Consider the following 25581-nt stretch of genomic DNA (forward strand, 5'->3'; position numbering starts at 1 on the left):
TAAACTATATAATGTACTATTTGCTACATGATGTGTAGGGAAATACTGTACAATCTGAAGTCGTCGTCCATTCCCCAGGTCAATTGGTTCGGTGACTTTCAAATGCCCTTCCTCGGTCAAGCTTGATCCACTTTCCTCGGTCAGTCTTGGGTCAGTCCTGGATCCACAGTCACTTTGCGCGGTACTTTTAAGACAGACTGTTCTATAGTTTAGTGTAGTGTAGTCGTAGACTAGGTACTACACTGTGTAGTACTACATAGTAGTTAGTACCACCCGACCTTGTCCACAAATACCTACATTTTATCAGGTACTAGGTAGGACCTATTTGTCACTGTCAACCTGACTCCTACCATGATAATATAGGTACAAATGCATATTGATTATTGATGCAAATGTGTTGGTGGCACGTTATGCACAAAGCTTGTTATGAATACCCTGACGGTCACTGTAAATCTAAACAGAATGCCGGAAAAAATCACAGACCATCGCCATTTCACCCAAACTTTTTCGTACACCAAGCAAAGAAAAGTTTGTACAAGATGCCGGTTATCATTTCCGACTTCTTCTTCAATTTTTGAGGTAGGTACGGTAGGTACTTTTACAACAAAGTACCCACGCCAACGCACGAAAGCTTCGTGTATGCTTAGCGTCAATATACTTTTGACTTATTGTAAATTGTTATCTATTGTCGCTATAAAGAGGTTAGAGTGCTGTAAGGAATGCAATGTCATTCTTCCTCGCCTCTTGAATCTACCGTCCTTGTCGTGACCATCCAGCCTTTATGGCAGTCCAGCGATGCACGCGGTCCGCATCATTTCTTTCTTTGTGTCAAGGACGGGAATTATGAAGTGAATTTGAAATATCACTTTACAAAGGCGCTTTGTTTCGAGTCATGTACCGTTTATTGACATTAGGCGATCATGACATTGCACCATATCCTTTCACCACGCCAGCTACGTTAGTTGGAAGGATTCTGCAGTCTGTACACAAAATGTAAAACCATATCCATTATTAAATAGAATATAGAGGGCGTTATACCAATACAAATGCGGATAAAGACGTCGTGAGCAAGAAACCAGCTGTCCATGCAAGTGCTGCAAGAATGAAAAGAGCAAATCCTTTATCGATACAAGTTCCTGATAACCAGTAGGTGACTAACTATAAGAAAAGACACTACGAGTGGATATAATATCAGACACAGGCATATCCCAGGACCCTCACCATTGCACACACTTAAACGAAGCATCCGATATAAACCGACAGGCCCACCATTCAGCATATAAAACGCCAGCAAATAGGGAGGCGACATACAAGCTAAACAAGGAAACCGATTAAATCGACAAATGTCAACACACGCCGCACCACGATGGCAATGTACAGTGTACACACTATACAAGGCAGCCGGTTTGGAAGGGTCGGCGGCCTACCAGTCGCGTACTCTCGGCGTTCGGTCGACGGCAGGTCGCGGCCATGTCTGATGTCCCGGTCGCCGGGGCACTGGCTGCGTACCGAGACACTGTCGATTATCACAGCCCAGCAGGTCACAAGGGTGCGGCGACGGCACCGCGGCGCGCCGCGCGGACAAAATACTCTGTTTGATCAGACTCGGCAGCAGCACTCGCAGCAGAAACGGCAGCTCTTCGGCCGCCGCTCCCCATAACGGCAAGTAGTGGGGTTTGGTTTAAACATAAACAGTAAACACGAAACGTTGAAGCCAGTAAAGTGCCTGTTCAAAAACATCACATTATCTGAGGTATGAATACGAGCACGTTTGGAATACGTCACCTAGTTACGTAATCCGTCACGAGCGATAAGTGGTTATTAGAACTTGACTTGTGTGCACGCCCTTCCGGTAACAGACGAGAAGAGCAAGTATTGGTAGCTGCAGGATCAAATCAGCCTGAAAACAGGAACAATTGAATGCTGCATTGATTCAGGAGTTGTCATTTTCGTGCGGGTGCAAGCCCTCGGGTGTCCGAATCAGGTTACAGACAAGTATAAGCGGCCTGTGTTTCTTATAGCGAGCATACCAATAGGGGGCATGAAATGGTAACGACAGTTCTTTGTTTACAAAAAAAAACAGCATTAATTTTAGCTCTATCCCCGAAAAACCGGCTGTTTGCATTTTCCAGCGAGAGGACTAGGCAATCAAGAAGTCATTCAGCAGTACCAAAAAGCCCAAATAAATGGTCACTCAGTCGGACTTCGAGAGGATGCCTCCCAGTGTTCGCGTAGTGCGTCGTCGTAGCTCTCTGACAGACCCGATACGGAGTACTGACAGTTGACTTCTATCCTCGAATGTTCCACTGCCAGCCACGTCCGTCAGAGAGGCACTGTCGACCGCTACTGTCCGCCCACAGGGCCGGCTGTGGCAGTGTCGCCGGCACCAGACGAGGCGCCAGCACCCGGCCCGGTGTCGCCGCTCCCTCCAGCACAGGAGATGGGCGCCTCCGTGACGGCCTCCTCGTCCCACGAGTGGCTCTGGACGGAGTCATTGTACACAATGTGTGCCTGCGGACGGAGGGGGGGGGGGGGTCACGGAAGGGTCACTGGCTGGGGGAACTCGGTCACCTCGAGCGTTACATGCGTATTATCGAGAGTAAAATTCCTGAATTCCTGAGACGTTGAATCATTACACGTATTTACTGATGAAAAAAATCATCTGCTTCCGAAGCTGCCCGCACAAGTTTGACAGAGATGCTTACAGATTGCCCGACAAAAGCTCGCACTGCAACACTAACAAACACTCTATTCGGCCAGTTCGCTGCACCAACTGACGATCTAACACAACAAACCGACTGGAACAGAGGAAAAACAGGCACGGCGAAAGCCGACAGCACACCAACTGAGAACGCAAGGTTAGCTGCATCACGGCACCATTGCGAACAGTTTGAATGTGAGGGTCAGTATGCTAACTACACTATTTTTGGTATAACATATTTTTGGTATAGCGTTTCACTACTGCGGCGTGGATTGCAAAGGCATGCATATTCGAAACTACTACAGTGACACGTTTGATACACCACATGACCCCGAAGACGGGCGTTATAGCCGTTACCACTCTTTCGGAAAAGTAATTTTCAGCGGACCTTTCATGGCTAAAGTAATTTGTAATTTGCCAGGCAAAAGTAATTTGCATCGTTAGTGAAGAAGCCGTCTTGATCGGAAAAAAGGCGTGGTCAAACCAAGCAAGTGTGGAAGCCCGTCAACAATTAAGTTAGAATAAGATTAGAGAAACGGCTGCACGTTAAAAGGAGCCGGCGTGTAAAAGGATTTAATCGAGACACAAATTTATTGTGCGACCGAGAGGTCCATGAACGCGATTGACCTAGCCTCGAAATTGAGCAGGACCTCAAGACCGACCACTCCGGACCGAAAAAAAAAACAAAAATGCATCTTAATAAATACATCTTAAATCTTTCAGCTATATCATCAACACTGTGTTCATGTCCTGGAAAAGTACGGGGTTAGTCATGCGGCCGAACAGAGAAGCCTGAACCACCTTCGGAATAACCTCTGTTGCTGTCTAGGATATTTTCCCCGACCATTGCTCGATTGGGATAGGTGCCTGGAGGTGCTAAAATCCCACCTAGGATCGGATCGGGATACTGGCTGGGTATTTATCGGTCGGTTTAGCTTTTTTTCTTCAGGTAACCGTGCTTTCCGAAGCAAGCACCCATCACCGGACCAAAAAGCGCAGGAACCATCACTGTCCATCATAAACAAATCCGCACCCATGCATCCCCATTCCCCAAACATTCACAGAAGCACACCCGCGGCAGCCACGAGCACGCCGTAGCCCGAAGCCAGCCATCTGCGCGCGGCACTCACACAGTGAATTAGTCCCTGTGAAGCTTCCGCTAGGCGTCGCCAGCTTTAACTGCGGTCAAGGTCTTCGTAGCCGCGGAACCTCCGACGCACGGCCCACTACAGGGAAGCGGGGGGGATCGCCCGGTGAGACACGGAGAGCGGAGCCAGGCGGTATACAGATCACGACCCGGGCTCGCTGTAGTGTTACGTGCCAGTGCAGGACGACACACGGCTTACTCAGAGAGTGCAGCAGACAGACACAGACAGGAGGCCGCCTTCACACGATTAGGGAACGATGGTGGGTAGCATTTACTGGCAAACTCCATGCAAATACTTTGCACATATGATTTAAAATAATTCAGCATGCATTTTGGTCTTAAATCATGACTGACTTACTATACAAAATCGTTCAATACGACAGCTGTTATTTACACACGACATCCTACAGCGTTCAGAGCAGGCGCCGCCCCACTCCTGCCGCCACTGGCCGCTGTCCAGCCGTCTCACCCTGATCCGGTCGAAGCCGAGTCCTCCCATGGCGCCGTACAGCAGGGTGGTGAGGTAGCCGATGAAGCCCACGTAGGCCAAGCCGGAGACAGCCAGCATCAGGTCGGCCCACCACACGGCCGGCAGCGTGTCACGCACGTACGACACCACGAAGAAGATGTTAATGCCCACCACCAGCGCAGACAGCACGCTGGCCGCTATCTTCATCGGCCTGTCGACAACAGAGGGGTAGAGGTCAGTGAACTGGGGGTGGAATCGTCGCTCTGGGGCGGTTTGACAGATAGGCAGACATGTGAGTGCAACTGCAGGATGAGGATATTGCACTATTTTTACGGGGATTACAGCGATTCTTCGATTATCACAAGAATGTTTACGAGAATCAGGGACTCGTGCTTTCTAAACTTATTCATATGCGGATCAAATCACACACTTTTCCCTGAGACTGGAAGGAGCTGCTGTCCGCATTCTAACTTGTCCACAACTCACGTGCCGTTCCGGAACTCTCCCATGATCTGCTCGGAGCTGGTGAACGTCAGGGTGGGCAGCAGCGCGAACGGCAACTGCAGGCTCATCAGCGCGTTCAACAGGTCGTTCATACCAGTTAGGTCGTTGATGTCCTGGAAAGTTGAGCCGGGTAAGTCACGGAGGGTGCAAGGGCGGCAGAACATCACATGGAGAATGAGCGGTAGTACGATAGCGGTAATAAGTCGGTAGTACGATAGACAGCGCAAAGCGACTGATGCGTCTCGTATTACCTTGAAGATCGTAACACGCTAACTGAAAAGTAAGCATTTCATTAGCCCCTTCCGCGCAAAAACGTTAATGGTTCATTACCAGCAAGGTTTGGAGATTGTTGCGACCTCAGTTACACATATGCTCATCGATATGTTGCATTCCATTACACCAACGGCATTGGGGATTGCGCAGCCGTACCTTGTACACGGCAATGAAGAACGTGGGTAGGATGGCGATGGTTCGCGTCACGAGAACTCTCTTCCACTTGGGCCAGGTCAGGTTCAGAAAACCCTGAAAGAAGAAACAGTTGGTTAGTGATGACACGAAAAAGGCTACTTGCCAGGAGCTTGTCAGAGAAGAAAAAAGTGACAATAGCTGACAATATCGCCAGTGCTGATAAAGTAATCATACTGGAGCATATTCGGCGAGCGCTGAACAAACAACTGTCCATCGCTTGCATTCAAATCGCCCACCAAGCTCTGTTCCAACTACATGATACACACTGATACATACATACATACACCTCATACATAGTCGCGGTTTTGCCGTGCAGTTCGACGCGACCTTCATTTCAATAGGTGTTTGGGAGCGTTAGTCGATAAGACTGTCTCTAATCGATAACCACCAGCTGTTGATTTTCGCACATTGAACCGTCCCAGCCGCGGAGTTAGCGACACGCCGCCGGCGCGCTGTTAGACGATAAGCGTTACCAGGCCACCATGAGACGGACTCAACGAGCCCAGAGGATTTCCTTGTCTTATCGGCCGTGACTGGCTCCCCGGCCGTCACCAATGCGATAGGTGACTGTCCAATTTTCTGCTAATCATAAGTGCTGAGTCAAACGTGCAGAATGATAGGTAAGATGCGCTAGCTGAATGATGAGCTTCTCTGATAGCACGAGACCACTTGACATCGGACTCTGTGACCCCTGCTGCCGACAGTCTGTCGTCAGCACATTTCAACCTTCTATGAACATTGGACAACACGCACCAATCGCCGCACGAACAAGGCTCCGTTGCTAGACGACCGGGTCGTTCGCATTTCAGTGAAGTGCAGATGAAGTGCCGACTCGAGTGTCAAATTTCCTTCCCATCCCCAATGCTGGTGTCCCACTTGAAACATACGATGTTATTGACCTAAAGCGTGTGATTATGACGGGTAGTGACCGGACGGGTAACTAAGAGTGATGCTGGAAGAAAGTAGCAGTTTCCTAAAACGATCTAGCAAGAATATAACTGTACCAATGTCCTAAACGGTCCTAGAACCAATGTTTCCAATCAATCATGACTCATTTTTGAGCTATCGAGCTCAAAACTGAATGATAATTAATTTCACGACACGCAACATCTGCCTTTTGTTTCTTTTCCTAAAATAAAAAGACAAAAATTCCTTCTTAACGATTAGCTCAAGTACTCTGTTTTACGGCTGTAAAAGTTGCGTTTTACGCTGAGTTACCTCCACGACGAACTGTAATCAGTTACCTCCATGACGAACTGTCCCGAGTAGGTGCCGGTCATGGTGCTGCTCTGCCCCGCCGCCAGGATGCCCACCGCCCAGATGTAGAGACACGCCACGCCGAACTGGCAGCCCAGGAACACGCCGCCCTTGAACAGGTCGGCGTCCACCAGCTCCGTGTTGTTCTGTGGACAGCGTGAATCGGCGTGAGATGCTAGTGGACAATGGAGACGAGAGCACAGCACGAGTGAAAATATAAAAACCCACAGGATAAAACCTAAGGAAGCCGGCTTTTCTTGAACGGGAATATGGAATCTGAAGAGCGAGTTATAAAAGACTTTCCGTGTTACGGGCGATGATTCAGGCTGTAGGACTAGGAGACAGCATTGCAAACGTGGTTATGCTTAAAGGAAATAGCTCACTTTTAACATGGGGTTTTGAACTGGAATAGCAGTTTCGTAGCTTGAGCTGAGACTAGCACAAATCAGGAGCTTTTACGGCTCAACGATCACCCTAGACGAAGATATTCCATTTCTCGTTCCGAAAAGAGTGCCTTGCAGAGGAATGCGTGCCTTGCACAGGAATGCAGCCACTTCATCGTCAGCCAATCAGCATGCTGCTTACAGCCAGTGCAGTATGCGTAGGTTTGAACTACGCGATATGATTGGTCAACGCGTAATAAGCTTCCGCCTCAAACATTATTTTACATAGAATATAGTTCGTCCTATATTAAAATATAGAAAATAATTGTTTTTACAAAAAGGTTTTACTTTCTTTCATGATCATTTTGAGCATAAAAAATCATAAATCAATAGCAAAATTCTAATTTCCGGAAAGTGAACTGTTTCGTTAGTTTTGCTATTCAACAAACAAGCTTCATGATCATTTATCATCCATCGTTCACGAGATTCAAAGTTATATAACATGACAAGCGTTGCAAGGCAGAGGCATCAAAATATGCCGGGCCCTATCCAACACTGCCAATGGACGTGCTCATGATACTGCCACAGTTCACCGTTCAGAGCCGTGCCCCGTCTTACGGAGAAACCCATTATCTCCTGCCCTGTCCACTCATGGCGAAATATGTTCAGCCCCGGGCCCCGCGCCGTCCACTCACGGGGAATGTGTCCGGATACATGGTATCCAGTCCGGTGCCCTTGCACACGTCCACCACGTCCTGGTTGGTCTTGTTGAAGAGTCCGTAGGCGAACACGGCCACCACGAAGACGTTGATGATGAAGGAGACCAGCAGCGCCAGGCACGACTCAATGAAGTAGTAGTAGTTGGCCTCGCGGATCCGCGAGCGACGCGTCCGGTCCACGTGCCGAGACTGGGGACGGATGGGAGGTCAGTTAAAATCGGTCAGCGGAGGTCTGAACGCTTGCTTATCAAGAAATACAAACTGTATTCAAGTGAAACCATAACTAATGGCAATTTCACAATCAACCACGAGTGAATAAGGAGCAACGCTTGGCAGCAGATGTCAGGCTGTCCAACGATGTCTTTATCATTATTGCTCCACTGACCAATCAAATCAACATGCCAACACACGTCAAGTTAATAATAAACACAGCGACTTAGACCGATGCAGTTGCCTGAAACCTCAACAAAAACAAACTTATGCGGTGAATGATCACGCGACATTGAAAACAGCACGACATGGTGTCAACTGACATTGTTGTGTAACGATAAGCTCGGACCGGTCGTTTCGTTACCTTGACGAGCGCCGAGTGTAGGTAGAGGTTGTGCGGCATGATGACGGCTCCGATAATACCGACCGCCTGCAGCAGCGAGCGGCTGTCGCAGCCCGAGCAGCCCGGTATGAACATGCCGCTGATGACATCCGCCTGGGGCGGCGACACGACCACGTACTGCCGGTAACGGGTGGGATGGGACGGGAGGTGAGTCTCAGTGAGTCCGGTGAGTTGACTCAGTGAGTCCGGTGGGATGACTCAGTGAGTTCGGTGGGATGACTCAGTGAGTCCGGTGAGTTGACTCAGTGAGTTCGGTGGGTAGTCCGGTGAGCCTCTCACCGTCAACAGTCGTCCTCAGTCGCAGTTAATGCCTTTCTTTTCTGTTGTTTGTTGAAACAACTGACATAAATAACACTAACCCACATTATATAACCTAACATTACGTAATAAGCACGAATTTGACGGTAGTATTGCAATCCACCGCGCCAGGCGGCCCACTGACGTACCTCATAGCCGAACATGATGCCCATCACGGCGATGAGGAAGCAGAAGAAGGCCTCCAGCTTGCGCATGCCGTACTTGTCGACCAGGAGAAAGGTGAACGTGTCGCAGACAGTGATGAGCACTCCGCCCCACAGGGGAATCCTGCGGCGAGAGACGAACGACGTTACAATGACGGGAATAGCATCAAACGGTGCAGTCTGATAGTTAAAAAAGGTTTGTTGCAAGACTGTATAAACATAAAATATTGGAACGTACAATTCCTACCTGCCTGCCTGGAAATATGCGTTTCGTTCCCTACACATTCGACAGAAAATGGTGCTTGTTAGTTGTTTAGATCATGTGGTAGTTTTACTCAATGCGGCCTGTGAACGACTGGGAAGCGGGAACACGGGATATTCAATATCCGACCGTCATAGAAACGTAATACCCAGGCCCGGTTTACGGTTTACTGTTATCCCATTACTGAGTCCCACATTTTTCACTGTTAAATAGTACATACGTTTAGTACACGAGCTCAAATATGTACTCACAGTTTATTGGAGAGCATGTAGAGGGCAATGGAGGTGCCGATGACCTCCTGCATGTCGGAGCCGATGATGGCCACCTCGATCATGATCCAGAGCACGAGCCGCGCCGGCTTCGGGTACTGGCGGTGACACACCTCGGCCAGGTGCATGCCGCTCACCACGCCCAGCCGGGCCGCCAGACGCTGCGCCATCAGACCGAGAACGGTGGCAGAGAGCAGCATCCACAGCAGCTGAAACAGGGTAATTCCCCGTCAGAGAGCAGCATCCACAGCAGCTGAAACAGGACAATTCTCCGTCAGAGAGCAGCATCCACAGCAGCTGAAACAGGGTAATTCTCCGTCAGAGAGCAGCATTAACAGGAGCTGAAACATGGTAATTCTCCGTCAGAGAGCAGCATCTACAGCAGCTAAAAAAGAGCAGACCGTCATCAGAGAGCAGCATTAACAGCAGCTTAAACAGAGCCCTCCTTCGTCAGACGACAGCATCCACCGCCATCAGGCCGAGGACGATGGCCGACAGCAACATCCAGAGCAGCTGAAACAGGGACAGTGCTCCGCCAGAGAGCAGGCATCCACAGCAGCTGAAAGAGACAAATGCTCCGTCAGGCTGCAGTCCCTCATCAGCAGCTGAAAGATACAGCATCCAAAGCAGCTGAGACGGATCGGCATGGCATCAGTCATTGGTTGAAAATGGACCGGCCCTTCATCAGAAGCGGCACCTTGTCAAGCAACAGAGTGAATGCAACAGCTTCATAACGCATATCTGGCTCTGTGTCATATGTGATTATGTCCATACCAGCCCTGAACATTAACATAGCATCATCAAAACTTCACTAAACCACATTGGAGTCACCTAAGCACCGCCGTAAGGTCCGCCGGGTTACCTTGTAGCTGGCCACGGTGCCGGACTGAAGGTCGGACTCGATGTTGCCGGGATCCAGGTAGGCGATACTCATCAGGAACCCCGGGCCGGTAAACGCCCACAGCTTGCGCCAGCTGAACCATTTCTCCTGACGGAGACAAACACGAATAAATTAAATGTATGCCCTCGGAGCTAAATGCATGTACTTAAAATCGTATTAAAGAATGATGCGATGGTGTGCTTTATTTAACACGGAAAATAGCGCACCTATGTATATACTATACGTATCATCGGATTACATTTCAACTATTTAGGACCTATACCTACTATTCTCAATCATGTAGGCAAATAACCCGCACGAGACCTAAACACAAAGCACTGTAGTCAGTCTTGAAAGTACCGCGCATCGTTCCGGTGGATCCATCAAGCCTGACCGAGGAAAGGCTGCTAAAATAGAGAATCACCGAACCAGTGGACATCCTCATCCATCCCTTCGGTCAATTGGTTCGGTGACTCTCAAATTTAGCAACCCTTCATCAGTCAGGCTTGATAGATCCATCGCACTAATGCGCGGTGCTTTCGAGACTGACTGTACATACTCTTGGCATTCCCGGCATTTACACGCGCGAGCGTAAACACATACCAAACAGCACCCCTCCCCTCCCCTCCCCTCCCCAGCGGGCGGCGTCCGGGGGTCACTGACCTCCTCTCCGGGCGGCACCTCCACCCGGTTGTCGGCGAAGTACGTGTCGAGCACGGTGGGCGGCTGCGGCGGCAGCGGCTTCATGATCCGCGGCGTGTCGCCCGAGCTGCCCGAGCTGCCGTCGCTGCCGGCGGCCGGCGACGCGTCGCGCCCGTCGTCAGCGCGCTCCTCGTCTCGCAGATCCTCGTACGCCATTGCCTCGGGTTAGACGGCCGCGTGCCGGCGCTGTCGGCAACGGTAGCATGTTAGAACATTGGTTAAACCATACCAACGGTCGGAAAAGGGCAGATGAAATTGTGCAAAGATACTGGATCAACCTCAATAGAAAGTGGCGGTGCCTGTCACGAATGCAGCATTATATCAGACATCACACAGGCCGCAGCCATCTATCAAGTGTACAGCCCAGACCAAAAACCAACAGCTCCTTGTTATCCTCATTATTCCCAGCTATGGTGTTCGCGTTTGAATCGCTGTCCGATCCAGACGCTAACCAAACCACCCGGACGCGTTTCCCCTCTTCTTGTATTCCTCCCAGGCTCCGGAGAGACTCATAGATCGGTCCTATCTCTGGATGACATCGGTCGCCGTTTGCTGCCCGGGGTCAGCGGACCGGTCCGTCGGCCCAAAAAAGAGAGGCCACGCGGCCGGCTGGCGGCCTGAGGAACTGTCCGTACAGGCAGCTGCGTCGCGTGGTAGGCGGAACCGAGAATAGCTTCAGTAATATGTTAACAATACCTATCTGAGAGAGCATGAACATAAATTTGCAACATGGTAGGGGAGACTGGGGAGAAGTGGGACATTATTTTGACGTCAACTTTGAAAAATCGTAAAAAATAGAATATTTAAAATTTAAGTAAACTGATTGCATTTACTGGTAAACGGTTTATTTCTTCTTCATGCTTTACTGTTTTCATGCGTGTTTGTTCACGTGTTACTTCTCAAATTTAAATTTTAGGAAAAGTTGACAATGGGGTGAACTGGGACACGTCCAGGAGAAGTGGGACAAATGATAGGGAGAACTGGGACTGGTCAAGAAATGTGATTTAAATGGAATACAATTAAAATGTGATGACCCATCACGAAGAAGAAGGTGTTTTAAAAATTGAAAATCACCTCGATTATCTTTTTTGAACTACACTGAGAGCACTGAGTATCCTGGAAAATTTTCCCATGCAGTTGCATGCGGGAGAACTGGGACAAGGTTTAGGCACGCTGTCCCAGTTCTCCCCAAGTCGTCATTTTTATTTCAACTGCTCTCCCACACAAAAAGTATAACAGATACATAAAAAAATGTTTCTGCATAATTAAGATGACTTCACTGACATCCTAATGTGAACGGCCTGAACATTTCACATCGCTGAATAAATGGCAAAATGAATTAAGAGTGCAATGCCAAAAATTCACATTTTAGACCCCAACTCAATATCTCAGAGACAAACAACCGGAAAAGGAAACCGCTTGGTTGTGACGTGCCCCGACTAAATTCATGAGAAAATATGCAAAAACAAAATTGTTTGTCCAATCGGTCACCCAGATACTGAAGGTGTCCCACTTCTCCCGCGTCCCAGTTATCCCCACTCTCCCCTACGCTGTAAGGGTCAAAAGAATTTAGAGAGCACCGAACATTTCTTATCGGCGTCCATGCCATAAAAAGCAGACAGCATCACGTCTGAAAGCATTTGTGTCGATTCGTCTTGGAAGGTATGAAAAAGTGTTATGTCGCATTCCCAGCCCGCAATACGTGTATCAAATTTTGCAAATAAAAACCAAAACGCATGCTCGAGATCAGAGAGAGTATAGTACCTATACACTCGTAGAAACAGTCTAGAGATTACCTCATGACCTAGCCAGGTCAAAATTACCTAGGCGGAGGCATGAGGTAGCTTAGGATTTAAGCGGCAAAACTGGGAGACGTTTATACATACAGGGTGATTTTTTTTACTTGTTAAAAAGTAATGAGGTCTAGTGGCATTAAAATATAAATATATATTGCAAAATTATATACCAGGATCACAAGCATTCTGGGACATTTTGATTTCATGCAGACAAGATGTGAAGGAACGTCCGTCGTGTATTTTACTTTTGCTTGAAGTTGCCCCCTCTCTCACCGACACGAATCAGCCCGCTTGAGCACGTGTTGAACAGCACTGTGGACTCCTAGACCCTTTAGGCGGACTGAAAAGGCTCCTATCACCCAGTTTTAGCTCTGCCAGATATTTCCAATGTTTTCTTGTCCAGAATTGGAGGATCAAAAGCATGCGATAGCATGCTTTTGCATCCGGAAATTCCCATTGGTGGGTCGCTGAAAAAAAGTTCGGCTGAACCCAAGGCCCTATATAGAAGGTATGCTCATTAGGCCGAAGCAGCGATTTCCGTGACGTCACAGGTACGAAGGGTCGGACGGCTGTAATGCAACCATATGGGAAATGACCCAACTTTAGGGCTCTCCCACATAGCTGCCAGACTCGATACTCGGGTAAAAATTATATCACATGAAAGCTCGAATCAAGACGAACAAGAAACCTATGTGACATTTTTACGTATTACTAACGGCTTAGACTCTATTCAAGTATATTCAGAGCTCTGCATTAGCTCACTTTTTCTGCCGTCAATGCCTCTACAAATGCCTACTATGGACGTCAAACCCCTTGAGACCCCACTTTTTTGCGATAATTTTTAAATACGTCATCTCTCGGTGACAATATTCTGGCAATGTGTGTTTCAGAACCTGCCGAAACTTTTATTACTAAGGTATTTTGACGCCAAACGATTATGAAAGGTACTTCTCATTCACTCGTAATGTTAAATTTCACGGGACGAATCTGCTGTTTGGGTAGAGGCTACGCGCTCATGGGGCGGAGCCACGTAATGACGTCAGCGCTAAGCTCCGGCGCTCCGCCCTACCCCTCCGGCGCTCCTTGCCCGGCGACCGGTCACTCGCGTCTCTCGCTCCATTCAGGCTTGATGGTGGGCGGTAGCTGGTAGCGGTAGCGGGCGCTGGTAGATGACATTTAGAGCAGATGGCGCTGGTGGCGGGGCTCGAGTGTGGCCGAGCGCAAGCCTCTGCCCGGGCCTGAATTGACCTTAGCATTACGAGTGAATGAGAAGTACCTTTCATAATCGTTTGGCGTCAAAATACCTTAGTAATAAAAGTTTCGGCAGGTTCTGAAACACACATTGCCTGAATATTGTCAAAGAGAGATGACGCATTTAAAAATTATCGCAAAAAAGTGGGGTCTCAAGGGGTTTGACGTCCATAGTAGTCGGCGCACGTGCGCTTGTCGAGCGGGGACCACCAGTCGGGCGATTCGGAGCTACCGCCCAATCAGAACGCCACAATGCCGTGACATCATTGGTCGCACACGACACGTTACGGAGATAGGGATGAGACAGCCCTGGGCTGAACCTGTTTGTCAGTGAGTATGCGAGTGAGTTTGTCCAAGCTTTTTTGGACCTGGAGTCAAAATGGGTGGACCGATCGGGACGAAAGTGGGACCGTTTGATTCGTCTCCGCCTCCGGCGAGGTAAACTTTTGGTGCTGGCCTCGATTCGCTCGGTGCTTCGTGGCACATGCTATTCCGCTTCAAAGTTTAGGTGACACGAAATTTTTTGTCAAGGCTTCAGGTCAACCCGAGGTCACGGGCAAAGCCATACTGGCGGGACACATCGGTAACACCTTGAACCAGTTTCCAGGGGGTCACCGTCTGCGAGGGGTGCAGGCTGCACGTGCTGGGGTCGGAAAACCGTTTTGACGTGAGGTCCTCTGACTCAAAGAAATTTTAAGCTATCAACCTCAAAATCGGTTCAATGGTAGTCCCAGGCAAGGCCTCCAAAATAATGCACATTTGGTTGAGCTAAACTCTGTGGTGCATGAGCTATGCACGTGCAAGCCGATTGCACCCCTTCGTACAGTAGGTCTACTAAAAAAGTCCCCCGCTCCAGAGGCGGCCGGCCGGCCGAACCCCCGGATTCCAGCCCCGACTCTATTGCGCAGGCCGCGGCAGTGACACGGGTCAGGTCGCGGCGCCCGGCGAGTGGGTCAGTTGGCGGCGGCCGGCCGTAGAGTGAGGACGCCGTGTGTGGGGCGCAGCGATGCCGCAGTGCAGAGGAGGGGAAGATAGTGACTCTGCACGATGCCGGAAATGATGCCTTTGTGATCTAAATTAAACACCTGCACTGCAGTGCATATCCCCCCTTGCCCCATTCTTATTATGTATATCATAATCCTTCAATAATCCATAATGACCATTCAACGCAACCAAGCAAACAAAACAACCCGTCCGGTTTAGCGGCGACATCATCTCGGATAAAAAATCACAGTGATGATTAGAATTGACTTAGCGCGAGGGCAAATCGAGGGGTATACATATGCCGCGTATTTTATTCCCATCTAGCAAATTAGGATTGTGGATCTTGTTCAACAAGTCAGCGGCCGTTCTAGACACAGATAAATACTTTGTTTTCGGTCGCATCATTATCTGCAATAATTCGAAGCGAGGTTTAACCCTCGCCGGCCGAGAAAAAGGGGTGGATGCCGCCACCATGTATTTTTTGTGGTAGCTCAAAGCACACTGATGATAGAAGGCTGACATTTCATATGCCTTACATTTGATTCAAGCCGGATCATTTGAAATCAACCACGTTTTCATGTCGGGTCACTTAACTGTGACGTCTTAAGTAAACCTCTGCAGACTGCACGGTTGTCGGTTAAAAATGATGCAAATCCGTAATGCACTTATTGTCATCAAGCATAATGGGAAAATATGGAAACTGTTAATTTGGCGTCGGAAATGACCTAAAACTATACCTCAAGCACATGAAATCGTGACTTCATACATTCTTGGCAAGGTTTAAAGGGACCCTCCCACCTTAACATTAGTTTTGAGTTGAGATAGCCAAGTTTGCGGCCAGGCTCAGAAACCACCATTTATCCTGGTCGCAACCCCCGCAGCTTTATGGTGTTCAAGAAATTTCTTCCCTTTACTTGCAGGGTGGGACCAGCGTGGTCCCTATCTCTTAACCATTACGGGAATCTGATGACGTCATCAGGCTTTCGAACGTCCGTTAAATGTTTGACTAAAACGTTTTGTAGCACGCGGTGGTATATGCTGCTTTGCGCGCAACAAATGCCGCACTTTCAAATAAAGTCGCTAGGAACAGCGGAGATCCCAAAAAGTAAACAAAAGTAAAAGTCTAATATCTTGAAAACCGGTGAATATTTTTCGATGAAATTTGGTAGATATTCGTTTTTGCTCTTTCTGAACCGAGCGACATCACTTTCATGCCAATTCATTAACTTTTATGAAGGTGGGAGGGTCCCTTTAATGCTTCACTTTTGCATTGTTCACCTTGCGTGACGGAGTGCTCGTCAGTAGGAGTGCTTCGTCAATAACTCCCGATCAAAATGAGCTAGCCAGTCGGGACAGCCATCAATGGACTCTGCAAGACTTGCGGAATCAAATGTTATGCAACATGTCCTCCTTTCAACAGCTTCGTGACCTGTGTTGCCCTAACATGACATTGACCTAAACATCCTAAATTGCTTCACCTAAGCAAAAAGCATATAAATCGACGCGTCTGAGAACAGAAAACACGATTGTATCGAAATGACGATAATGCTAGCATTTTTTTTGCGAAGTTTTTCACCAAAAACCGATCCAATGCCGTGGGGCCCTTGACCTGCCCTAAGAGGTCACTGATATTCTAAAATGGGGTAACAGTCGCTGCGTCACGTAACGACGCAAGCGCTCGTTTTTTTTCCGCGAGGCTCTAGCAGTTAGCTCAATTATAGGAGCTAAACATGGGGTTGGGGAATCGCTCCCTTCTCACTCACTATTTGGCCTGGATAGTGTTTGCAATTATTGTTAAAATCTAACATTTTAAGATTTCAAATGACCCATTTTTTCCGCCCAAGTCTTTCAATTGAAGGTCATAACACCAGGTCACGTCAAGTGACCTGACCTCAAGGAAAGTTCCTGTGCTCATCATATCTAAATGCATCGATTAACCGATCGCTTTAAAACCTTCAGCGATTTCAATGGGCAACAGTATAATGTATATGTATTTGAAACGTTTACTTTGCAAGTTTGACATTGCTGACAGAAAGGTCGGGTCAATTTTGAGATCGCTGAAGTCGATGGGAGAAAGCTGAACTGCGCTTTTTCTGGACGGAACGCATAATAAGCACTCTGAAGTCTGAAAACATGTGGTGCCTGATGAGATACAATACTGAATGACAAAATTGTTTGCTTTGTTGGGAGCCATCTTTTTCGGTCTGAGAAGGCCCTTGCAGAGCTATGACATAACTATGCTCTGGTGTAGTAATTTGGTTGTGCGAGCCAGCGACAGTGATCTGCGGAAGCGTGACTGTTCCCGTGGGACGATTGCCCTGTCGGGGCGTTCCACGTCTCCCCAACGGTCACCCGAAGAGGATTATGTGTCCTGGAATGGAACCGACATCAACTACAGGTTGGCTGGTGGGGTGACCTCCAGTCCAGAGAGGGAAGCATGAAGACTAGGAGCGATGCGGATTGGTTTTTCCTGAGGATAGCGAGGACGGAAGGAATCTGGCACCCTTGACCCTTCCTTATACTGAATAAATCTCAGGCTGTTCAATCTCCTAAGCGTTTTTTTCTCGACATCGTCAAGGTGTCATTAATGAAAATATGAAATCCGGGAGGAAAAATTAAATATAGAAATTGTGGCCAACAGAACATTATCAGTTGCGTGCAACATACTCGTAAGCATGATCACACGCCCAGCTTACATATGAGCTATGTAATAAATATTTTTGATAGACATGCTTAAGTTATGAAATCATCTAAAGTGTTTGTAAAGTTCCACGATACGGATCTAATATCCTGCTATGCATCATGACCATTTCTGGTCAGGTCATGTCTTTGAACATCGGCCAAATTCTTCAAATGACCTTTAAAAGATCAACTTTTGATTCATTCGAAGCGTTTTGATAAGAGGAACACGAGGCTGGTAAAATTAATTTCATGCAAGTTTAGCTTAAAACTTTTAGTGTTTGTGGAAAAGCAATTGGTTTTCTCATAATACCGATGATGGCAGTTGCTGTTATTTACGTGCTTAGCCGTTGACGTTAATTAAATCTGACAATATTATTCAGACATAGCGGTAAACGAGCTGCTTGTTGTGTTAGGTTAGGCTCTTTCGGTCAATTTCAACGTGGGAAGGATGACAGGAATTAGGGGGAGACAGGGGGCCTGGGCGGGAGTCCTGGGCCTCATGCTCCTGGGCCGAGCCCATCACGTGGGTTGGATTGCCCTGACACATGGATAGCCTGGGCGGTGTTTCACGGCCCCGCGCTGCAGCACGCTGCGCTGCGCTGCCATGCATTGTTGCGGCGGTTAATATGAATTCGGCTCCACGCTAGCGTTACGAGCTTCCGAGTCTGTTGATGCATCCATGGAAATTGGAAACGCAATGCACCGGTGCGCGCAACGCACCCTGTCCAAGCAAAATTTTATCATTTATTACATCTGGTGACATGATCTTTTGCTCTGACCCGATCTAAAATTGGCTGAAGTATCTTTTCTTCTTTTTGCTACTTTTGACGCTATTTCGAATACCACTTAATTGCCCAAAGCTGAGTTATAAGAATGATGCTCAATCCCCATTTCCCCTCCAACAGGGCTTGAGAGTCTAGGCATTCCTGAGAGGCACGGGCTAACAATGACTATCTCATAATCATTGTGGCCATGAACATCTACTGCCATTCTTTAACACCGGTTTCGCTGCGCTGAGCGGTGGCCGTCCCGTTTGTTGGATTCTACAGCTGGCTGGCGGAAAGCGTTACCGGCTGCCCGTCCACCGCCCGCGGGCCGGACCGAGCGGTCCCGCTGACCCTACCTGACCTGAGCCCGGCGCGATATGGGACGGGCAGACGGGGGTTCGGCTCAGCGAAGGCAGCGCCCACTGGTGCTGGGGACTTTTTTAATAGACCTACTGTACGTTGCCATGCCTGCAGGGTAAACGGCAGCTCTAACTGGTTCAAAACTTGCAGGTCATAAGAAGAATACATTTGATCACGACATTCCGGCGAGATAATATCCGAGGGGTGCAAGCTGCGCGTGCGGGGGGCGGATAACGGTTTTGACGAGGGATCCTCTGATCCCGGGAAACGTCGATCTAGCGACACAAAAGTCGGTTTTTAATGAAGTCATTGGGCTATGGATCCTCCAATTCTGGCCCAAGGCAACGCACGAGCGCTGCCGGCATCTAGTTATATCTGCCATAGCTGGGTCAAAAAACTAGAAGTATATGAAGGGCAGGTCGAGGATTTCGATACTGGCGGCCCTGGTGGTGTCTGATTCGCTGTTTTTCTTTCTCCCTGAAGACTGATTCTTCAGAGGCTGCACATACACCAGATGGACCGTTTGAAGGTTATTCATGACTACAAGCTTGTTCGTGCATTATTTAACGTCTTTCTGAGGCATCTCCTTGATGATCGTATGCTTCGAACTGCCTCAATGCTTCAAAATCATCGTTTTGTGTCGTTCCTTACTGAACGGCGGTGGACCGCCCATGCGTGCCCGATTGGTGGGACATTTTCAGGCACCATTGGGGCCGAGGCCTTCGGTTAAAAGGGACAAATCATGACACCATACAAAATGTCCCAGATTTATCTATCACGTGCATTACTTTTTTGCACGCGATTTTTCGATTTAGGGACCACCATTGACATTTACTTTTTAACAGTTAAAGGAAAAGGGCCACCTTTAACATGGGGATTGAAACTGAGATAGCCATCTTGTAGCCCGTGTCCGAAAACCCATCTGTCTACCTCCTTACGGCCGATTTCGGCCTGAGGCCTCCATTCGTAGTTATCGGCAATTTTAAAAGAAAATACGCCAGGAATGCGTCCTTATCCCAGGAATGCGTTCTTATCCGACAATACAGCCACCCGCGGCGAGGCTTTGGTTTTTTACCAATCAGCTCCAACCAGCTCAGCTTTAACCAATCAGCTTATCTGACACAATCCGACGAGTCTGTCTTCTGAACGCTGATTGGCTTGAGTGTGACGTCATCGCTATGCCATCATACAGTAGGTGCCGTAGAGAGTATCAACATAGTACCAATATGTTAAATAGTTTTAAATACTTCTTCGCGAATTGTGCACTTTTGGCACCAGTTTTAAAAAGAAAATGAAAAATAATAATGTCAAAATGAAAAACAACGATATCTTCATATTTCACGAAGGTGGCCCTTTTCCTTAAAAAAAATCACCCTGTATAGGTACTCGTATAAATCAACTGCACTGCAAACGTCTCGACTCTCGACATTACCCTCCCGCACCTGCTGCAATTCTCGATGCGTAGTGGGCTCATATCACACTCACGGTCGACTCGTACCATAAAATTCATCAGAAATGTCATCACACATGTCACAGCCCTCAATTAAATTTACCACAGCTGTTGAATTAGGTGAGGCATAACCACTGTTGTCAGCACTCAGCAGTTGGACTCGGCACAAGTGGTTAGGTAAATACACATTACACATAGGTATTACAGAGATACCTAGGGTAGACCGGGGCAAGTCGCCCCGCCGAGGTAAAACGCCTCACCGATGTTTCTCGGAACTGGCAAGGTTCTGGGGAAACATTCTCTCTTCTTTAAAACGTGCACTATATGATCATTATATGAGCAGACTGGAAAGATATTGTGATAACTCTTTAGGGAGATATAGCCAAAAATTTGTTTTTGGAGTGATTTTTATGTTTTGTAGTCAGATTATGCATCATGGCGTTCTTTTATGGTTCACATCAGGTTAACGACTTTTATGTATTTTGAACAACTATTGTCTAACGCTTATAATGCTGGGTTGGTCCGTTTTAAATTATGCCTTGCTGGAGTGCAAGGCGTTGTTCTCTGACCAAACTACGTGATGGGGTAAAACGCCCCAGTAGGTCGCGGGGCAAAAAGCCCCATGGGGCGTTTTACCTCATGTGTTGTTCCGACTATCCACTTCCTTATGTTCGGTTGCTGGCGAACAGTAAGTTTCTATGCAATTTTATGTACCTTTCTCAGCAAATTAATGACAAAGGAAGTATTTTGTTAACATTTGCATTGCAATAATTTATTATTTGGCCTTATGAGGCAGGTGAAAAACCTGTACATACAATAGTGTCATAGCTGAACACCTGACAGGATGGAAGGTGCTAACTTCAGTGCCGTGCCTCCCAAGGTCTAACGGGCCTCTCATATAAGATTTAGTCAACTAGCATGTTCAATCTTTAATCTAGAGTATGGAGCGTCTTGCCCCAGGCCGTGGGGCGTTTTGCCCTGGGGTTGGGGCAAAATGTCCCATTTGCAGTTGCTTCACAAATCACTTCCTAGCTGGGAGTCCGATCATAAGTGAATGAATTTGAGGGGTGTAATTTAAAGTAAAATGTCCAAAGAACGCATTGAGCACAAATTTGGCCTTCCAGGTGATGTGGGACAAAAGTTATGTAGCAAAATAAATTATCTGGGGCGTCTTGCCCCAGGCTACCCTACGCATGTTTAGCGCTCTATAGGACAATCGGAAGCAGGGTCATATAAGCTAAAGGAAAAGGGCCACCTTCGTGAAATATGAAGATATCGTTGTTTTTCATTTTGACATTACTATTTTTCATTTTCTTTTTAAAACTGGTGCGAGAACTGCACAATTCGCGAAAAAGTATTTAAAACTATTTAACATATTGGTACTATGTTGATACTCTCTACGGCACCTATTGTATGATGGCATAGCGATGACGTCACACTCAAGCCAATCAGCGTTCAGAAGACAGACTCGTCGGATTGTGTCAGATAAGCTGATTGGTTAAAGCTGAGCTGGTTGGAGCTGATTGGTAAAAAACCAAAGCCTCGCCGCGGGTGGCTGTATTGTCGGATAAGAACGCATTCCTGGGATAAGGACGCATTCCTGGCATATTTTCTTTTAAAATTGCCGATAACTACGAATGGAGGCCGAAATCGGCCGTAAGGAGGTATACAGATAGGTTTTCGGACACGGGCTACAAGATGGCTATCTCAGTTTCAATCCCCATGTTAAAGGAAGACTGCCACCTTCAAAAAGTTTTCTCAGATCGGCCTATGATTTATCCCTATTCCTGGCGGGCTCCGCCGGGACAAGAAACTGGCGGGGGGGGGGGGCCGATTCGGCCCCCCCTGAGATCTCGAGAACGAAGCAAGATAGCGACAAGCGGTAAACGGCATCGGATACGCACGGCCAAGATCTACAATTTTTACTAAGGTCATTTTCAGGTCAGGTCAAAGATGACGTCACAGGGGTCGAAAAAGTCAAAATGGCGGCGCTAGATATGGAGAGTTTTTCTCGAATAACTTTCGAATTAGTCAAGATAGGAACAAACTAAGGGCATCATCGTGATCCTCTCGTCAATCCGCATCGAATGATATATATGTTGACCTCGAAAGGTCAAGGTCAAAGGTTGACCTCAGGTCACGTGACCTCGAGGTCATCATGTATATCATTCGATGCGTCTTGACGAGCTGAACACAATGAGACCATCCACGCGTCTGTATCTTGTTCCTGTACGGAGTTATTGGCCAAAAACCTTTGGTGACCTTTGATGACGTCACATGACCTCACAGCTGCCCAACAGCAAAACAGACCTCAAGGCAGTGAAGGTTGATCGTATATGAAGTCATGTATGGTATATGGGGCCATTCCGACCCGTTTTAGTGGTAAAAACAGGGAGTTGATTTTTCCCCCATTGACTTATAATGGGGAGGTCGCGAAATTGACCTGACCTTAGGTCACCGATATCAAAATTCCGAGATATACAATTGCACATACTGGTACCCTAACTAAACCCTAAAGAGAAGAAATTGATCGGTCAAAAACTCTAGCTCTGGCGTGATTGCAAACTTTTCTGAGGTAGGGTCACCAAACCGCCTCTGGTGACCTGACCTGAGGTCAGATCAACTCAAAATTTTCAGACATGTTGCGTAGAAGCCTTTTAGGAAAAGTCAGAAAATTTGAGCTTCCTAGCTCAACGCGTTTGGGAGAAATAACCAAAAAACCTCAGGGGGGGGGGGGGGCTCCTGAGGCCCCCCCCCCCCGCCAGGAATAGGGTTATTCCCTGGACAAAACAAAATTTTAGAATTCACCTGACAAAGTATCATCACGTGAATCGCGAAAAAAATTGTCGATTTTCATACAATTATCAATCGGTTAAAGTCTAGCGACAATGTTTACACATCACTAGACTTCAAGGTCATAAGATTATTACATTTTATTTGAAAAAGTAAGGTATTTTATAATTTACTAATATATGATTTCATGAGAAATTGGCCATGTTTAATTTATTTTGCATTTAAGTTCGTAAAACATTAAAAAAAAATCATGGCTCATTTGGAATGGGTCTGGCCCATGTTAAACCCCATTTCCCACACTTTTTTGGAAAAAATGAACTACTGAATATATAAGTTTAACTTTTATTTTGACACTCCAAAATTCTTCTCCTGATCTCGAAACAATCAAAGTTTTGGCATATATTTACCAAAAGATAAGAAAATTCATGTTTCAAAGTTATCGATAAACAGTAGAGATGTCGGTTTTCTTGGACTAAAAAAATGGCATCAAACTGAACTTTGGTCTCCGATTTCTCGCAAACGGGTTCGAATTTCGGAAAACCGACTAACGCCCTCGGTACCAGGAATCGTTCGCAGGGAGATGAAACTTACAGGACAGGACTTAGAAACATTCCCAGTTCTCACATGTAGGTACAGTCACCAGCAGTTGCTACCCATCACCCCCGGACGGCGGGGGAGCAAGCTACCACCGCCCCTGCGAGACTAGCGCCGCCATGCGCCAAGAAGTGGAAACACCACGTGACTGAGGCCACGTGAGGGCAGGGTCACGTGATGGAGGGGCGGAGCATAGTAGCTTTTGCGCCCGACACTAACCGAAATGCGGCGCTGTGATTGGGCGCCTTAGCATAAATGAAGCCCCGGCGCCAGAGTCAGCCGTTCGCCTTATATGGAAAGTGAGCCTTTGCGTTTCACTGTTCTGTATTGGTTTGAGAGCCACGCCACCATACGAATTGTGAGCCCCTTTGAACGGGTCACCGCCCGAGGCACTGAGGCGACGGCCGTGCCGGGCAAAGTCTAGCCTGGTGGGAGAGGTGGGCCAGGGAAAGTGCGATCGAGCAGCCACTGGGACGTGGATTGGTATTATCCAACCGCGACAAATGATGTCAGCAGCCTCTTCCCGTGTCAAAGACAGTGTCTATGACACGACAGACAACGTGGGCAGTGCCCAATCAAAAGCTACTAAACGATCCAGTTAAGAAGTTGGCGAGATAGCCAGGCCAAATAAAAAGTTTTTAATTCGATTTTGGTTGACAAATGACATACAAGCCCGCTGTGATGGACCAAAAGAGGAGCTGAACATTTCATACAACTTCTAAAAAGCTCAACGGTTTAAAAATTCAAAAGTTAAATGTTAAAATTCAGCCTGCACGTTTAAACTCTGGTCCGGCGCTGGCAGGAAGCTTATATTGCCACTTGCAATTCCACTACGTTGTAATATAGGTAACCAAGAGTCCTGTGAGAGCAGCAACTGAAAGCCCCGTTGAGGGGGGGGGGGGAGGGCGGCGCGAAACGGCCCCCTCTCTCCTTTTCAGTCGATATCTCCTAAAGTATAACAAATGTCGCCATCAAACTTTCAAGATCCCTCCGGGCATCATTTTCACACCTTGTGAACCAAATTTTTTTCAGAGCTCTTATGAATGGTTAGTCACAAATGACGTCAGAGGGATGTCATGTTCTGTCATTTTCGACCCAATAAAAGGTTTAGCGGGAAGAGCTGTCACGCTTACCGTTTTGAAGATAACGAAAAATATTCAAGATCAAAAAGATGTAAAATAAACAGCGATACCAAACTGCTAACTCTTATTTCCAAACAAAAATTGATTTTGACCATCAATACTATAGAAGTATAACACCCCCAAAATACCAACAACTTTCAAAATTAAAATTGAAATTTATGTTATATAACTATCTGCTCTAGATATGCCAAACTTAAACTCGATATCTCCATTTTTAGCAAAGTTATGGCAAAAAAAACTACTTAAAATTTATACATAAAAGTTTCAAATTCAATTTTTAGCCGTCACAGAACACACAAAGCAAGCCAAAGACCACCATTGGATTTCCTGTGATGAGCTGCGTCGAGTTGCCACTTGCAATTCCACTACGTTGTAATATAGGTAACCAAGAGTTCTGTGAGAGCAGCAACTGAAAGCCCCGTTGAGGGGGAGGAGGGCGGCGCGAACACCCCTTTCATGCAAAATATCAACTTTGAAATTTGACCTTCTTTGACCTGACCTTGACCTGTACTCCACCAGAATGTAATCTTAACTGGCCTTAATAGCCGTCTAGCCCACACTACTGAATTTTAAATGTAAAATTGGCCATAAAACATGCATCGCACGACCCTAGCATAGTTGGGTTCATATTGTGACCCTTAGTGACCTGACCTCTGTGAACTGACCAGGCATCAATGACCTCTTTAGGCAACATATGCATTGACAACCAACACTCCATCGATGTTTTTCGATAACATGCCTTTTATTTGATGTACTAACTGACTGTAACGCATTCCTTAGACTAAATCGGTGAAAAAATGCGACCTTTGACCTGACTTGTGACGTCATGGGTTGCACCTAGGTCAACGAAACCTGGTAACAAGGTAGTTCCCTGGTGGGGCTATCATACGCTCTTTGAATGTTTAAAATCGGTCGGTAACTTTCCGA

General features: G+C 47.3%; 1 protein-coding gene across 2 annotated transcripts in view; it reads right to left on the bottom strand.

The window, feature by feature from the left end:
* Positions 1–883: 883 nt before the first annotated feature.
* The window catches only part of LOC122387197 (natural resistance-associated macrophage protein 2-like), a 32550-nt gene continuing 7852 nt past the window's right edge, over positions 884–25581 (bottom strand). Inside the window, exons 2-13 of one of the 2 annotated variants that reach the window (XM_043377135.1) lie at positions 10797–11021; positions 10116–10241; positions 9236–9462; positions 8708–8846; positions 8223–8378; positions 7625–7837; positions 6534–6692; positions 5251–5343; positions 4804–4934; positions 4318–4528; positions 3832–3927; positions 2103–2511 (exon numbers count right to left, since the gene is read on the bottom strand). In XM_043377135.1, the coding sequence (XP_043233070.1) occupies positions 3877–3927; positions 4318–4528; positions 4804–4934; positions 5251–5343; positions 6534–6692; positions 7625–7837; positions 8223–8378; positions 8708–8846; positions 9236–9462; positions 10116–10241; positions 10797–10991 (1701 nt within the window). In that variant the 5' untranslated portion in view covers positions 10992–11021 and the 3' untranslated portion in view covers positions 2103–2511; positions 3832–3876. Of the gene's footprint in view, positions 2512–3831; positions 3928–4317; positions 4529–4803; positions 4935–5250; positions 5344–6533; positions 6693–7624; positions 7838–8222; positions 8379–8707; positions 8847–9235; positions 9463–10115; positions 10242–10796; positions 11022–25581 lie in introns of both variants that reach the window. The other variant, XM_043377134.1, reaches the window with a different exon arrangement.

This window comes from Amphibalanus amphitrite, unplaced genomic scaffold (assembly GCF_019059575.1).
Source record: "Amphibalanus amphitrite isolate SeventyFive unplaced genomic scaffold, NRLGWU_Aamphi_draft 000276F_arrow, whole genome shotgun sequence".
NCBI lineage: Eukaryota > Metazoa > Arthropoda > Thecostraca > Balanomorpha > Balanidae > Amphibalanus > Amphibalanus amphitrite.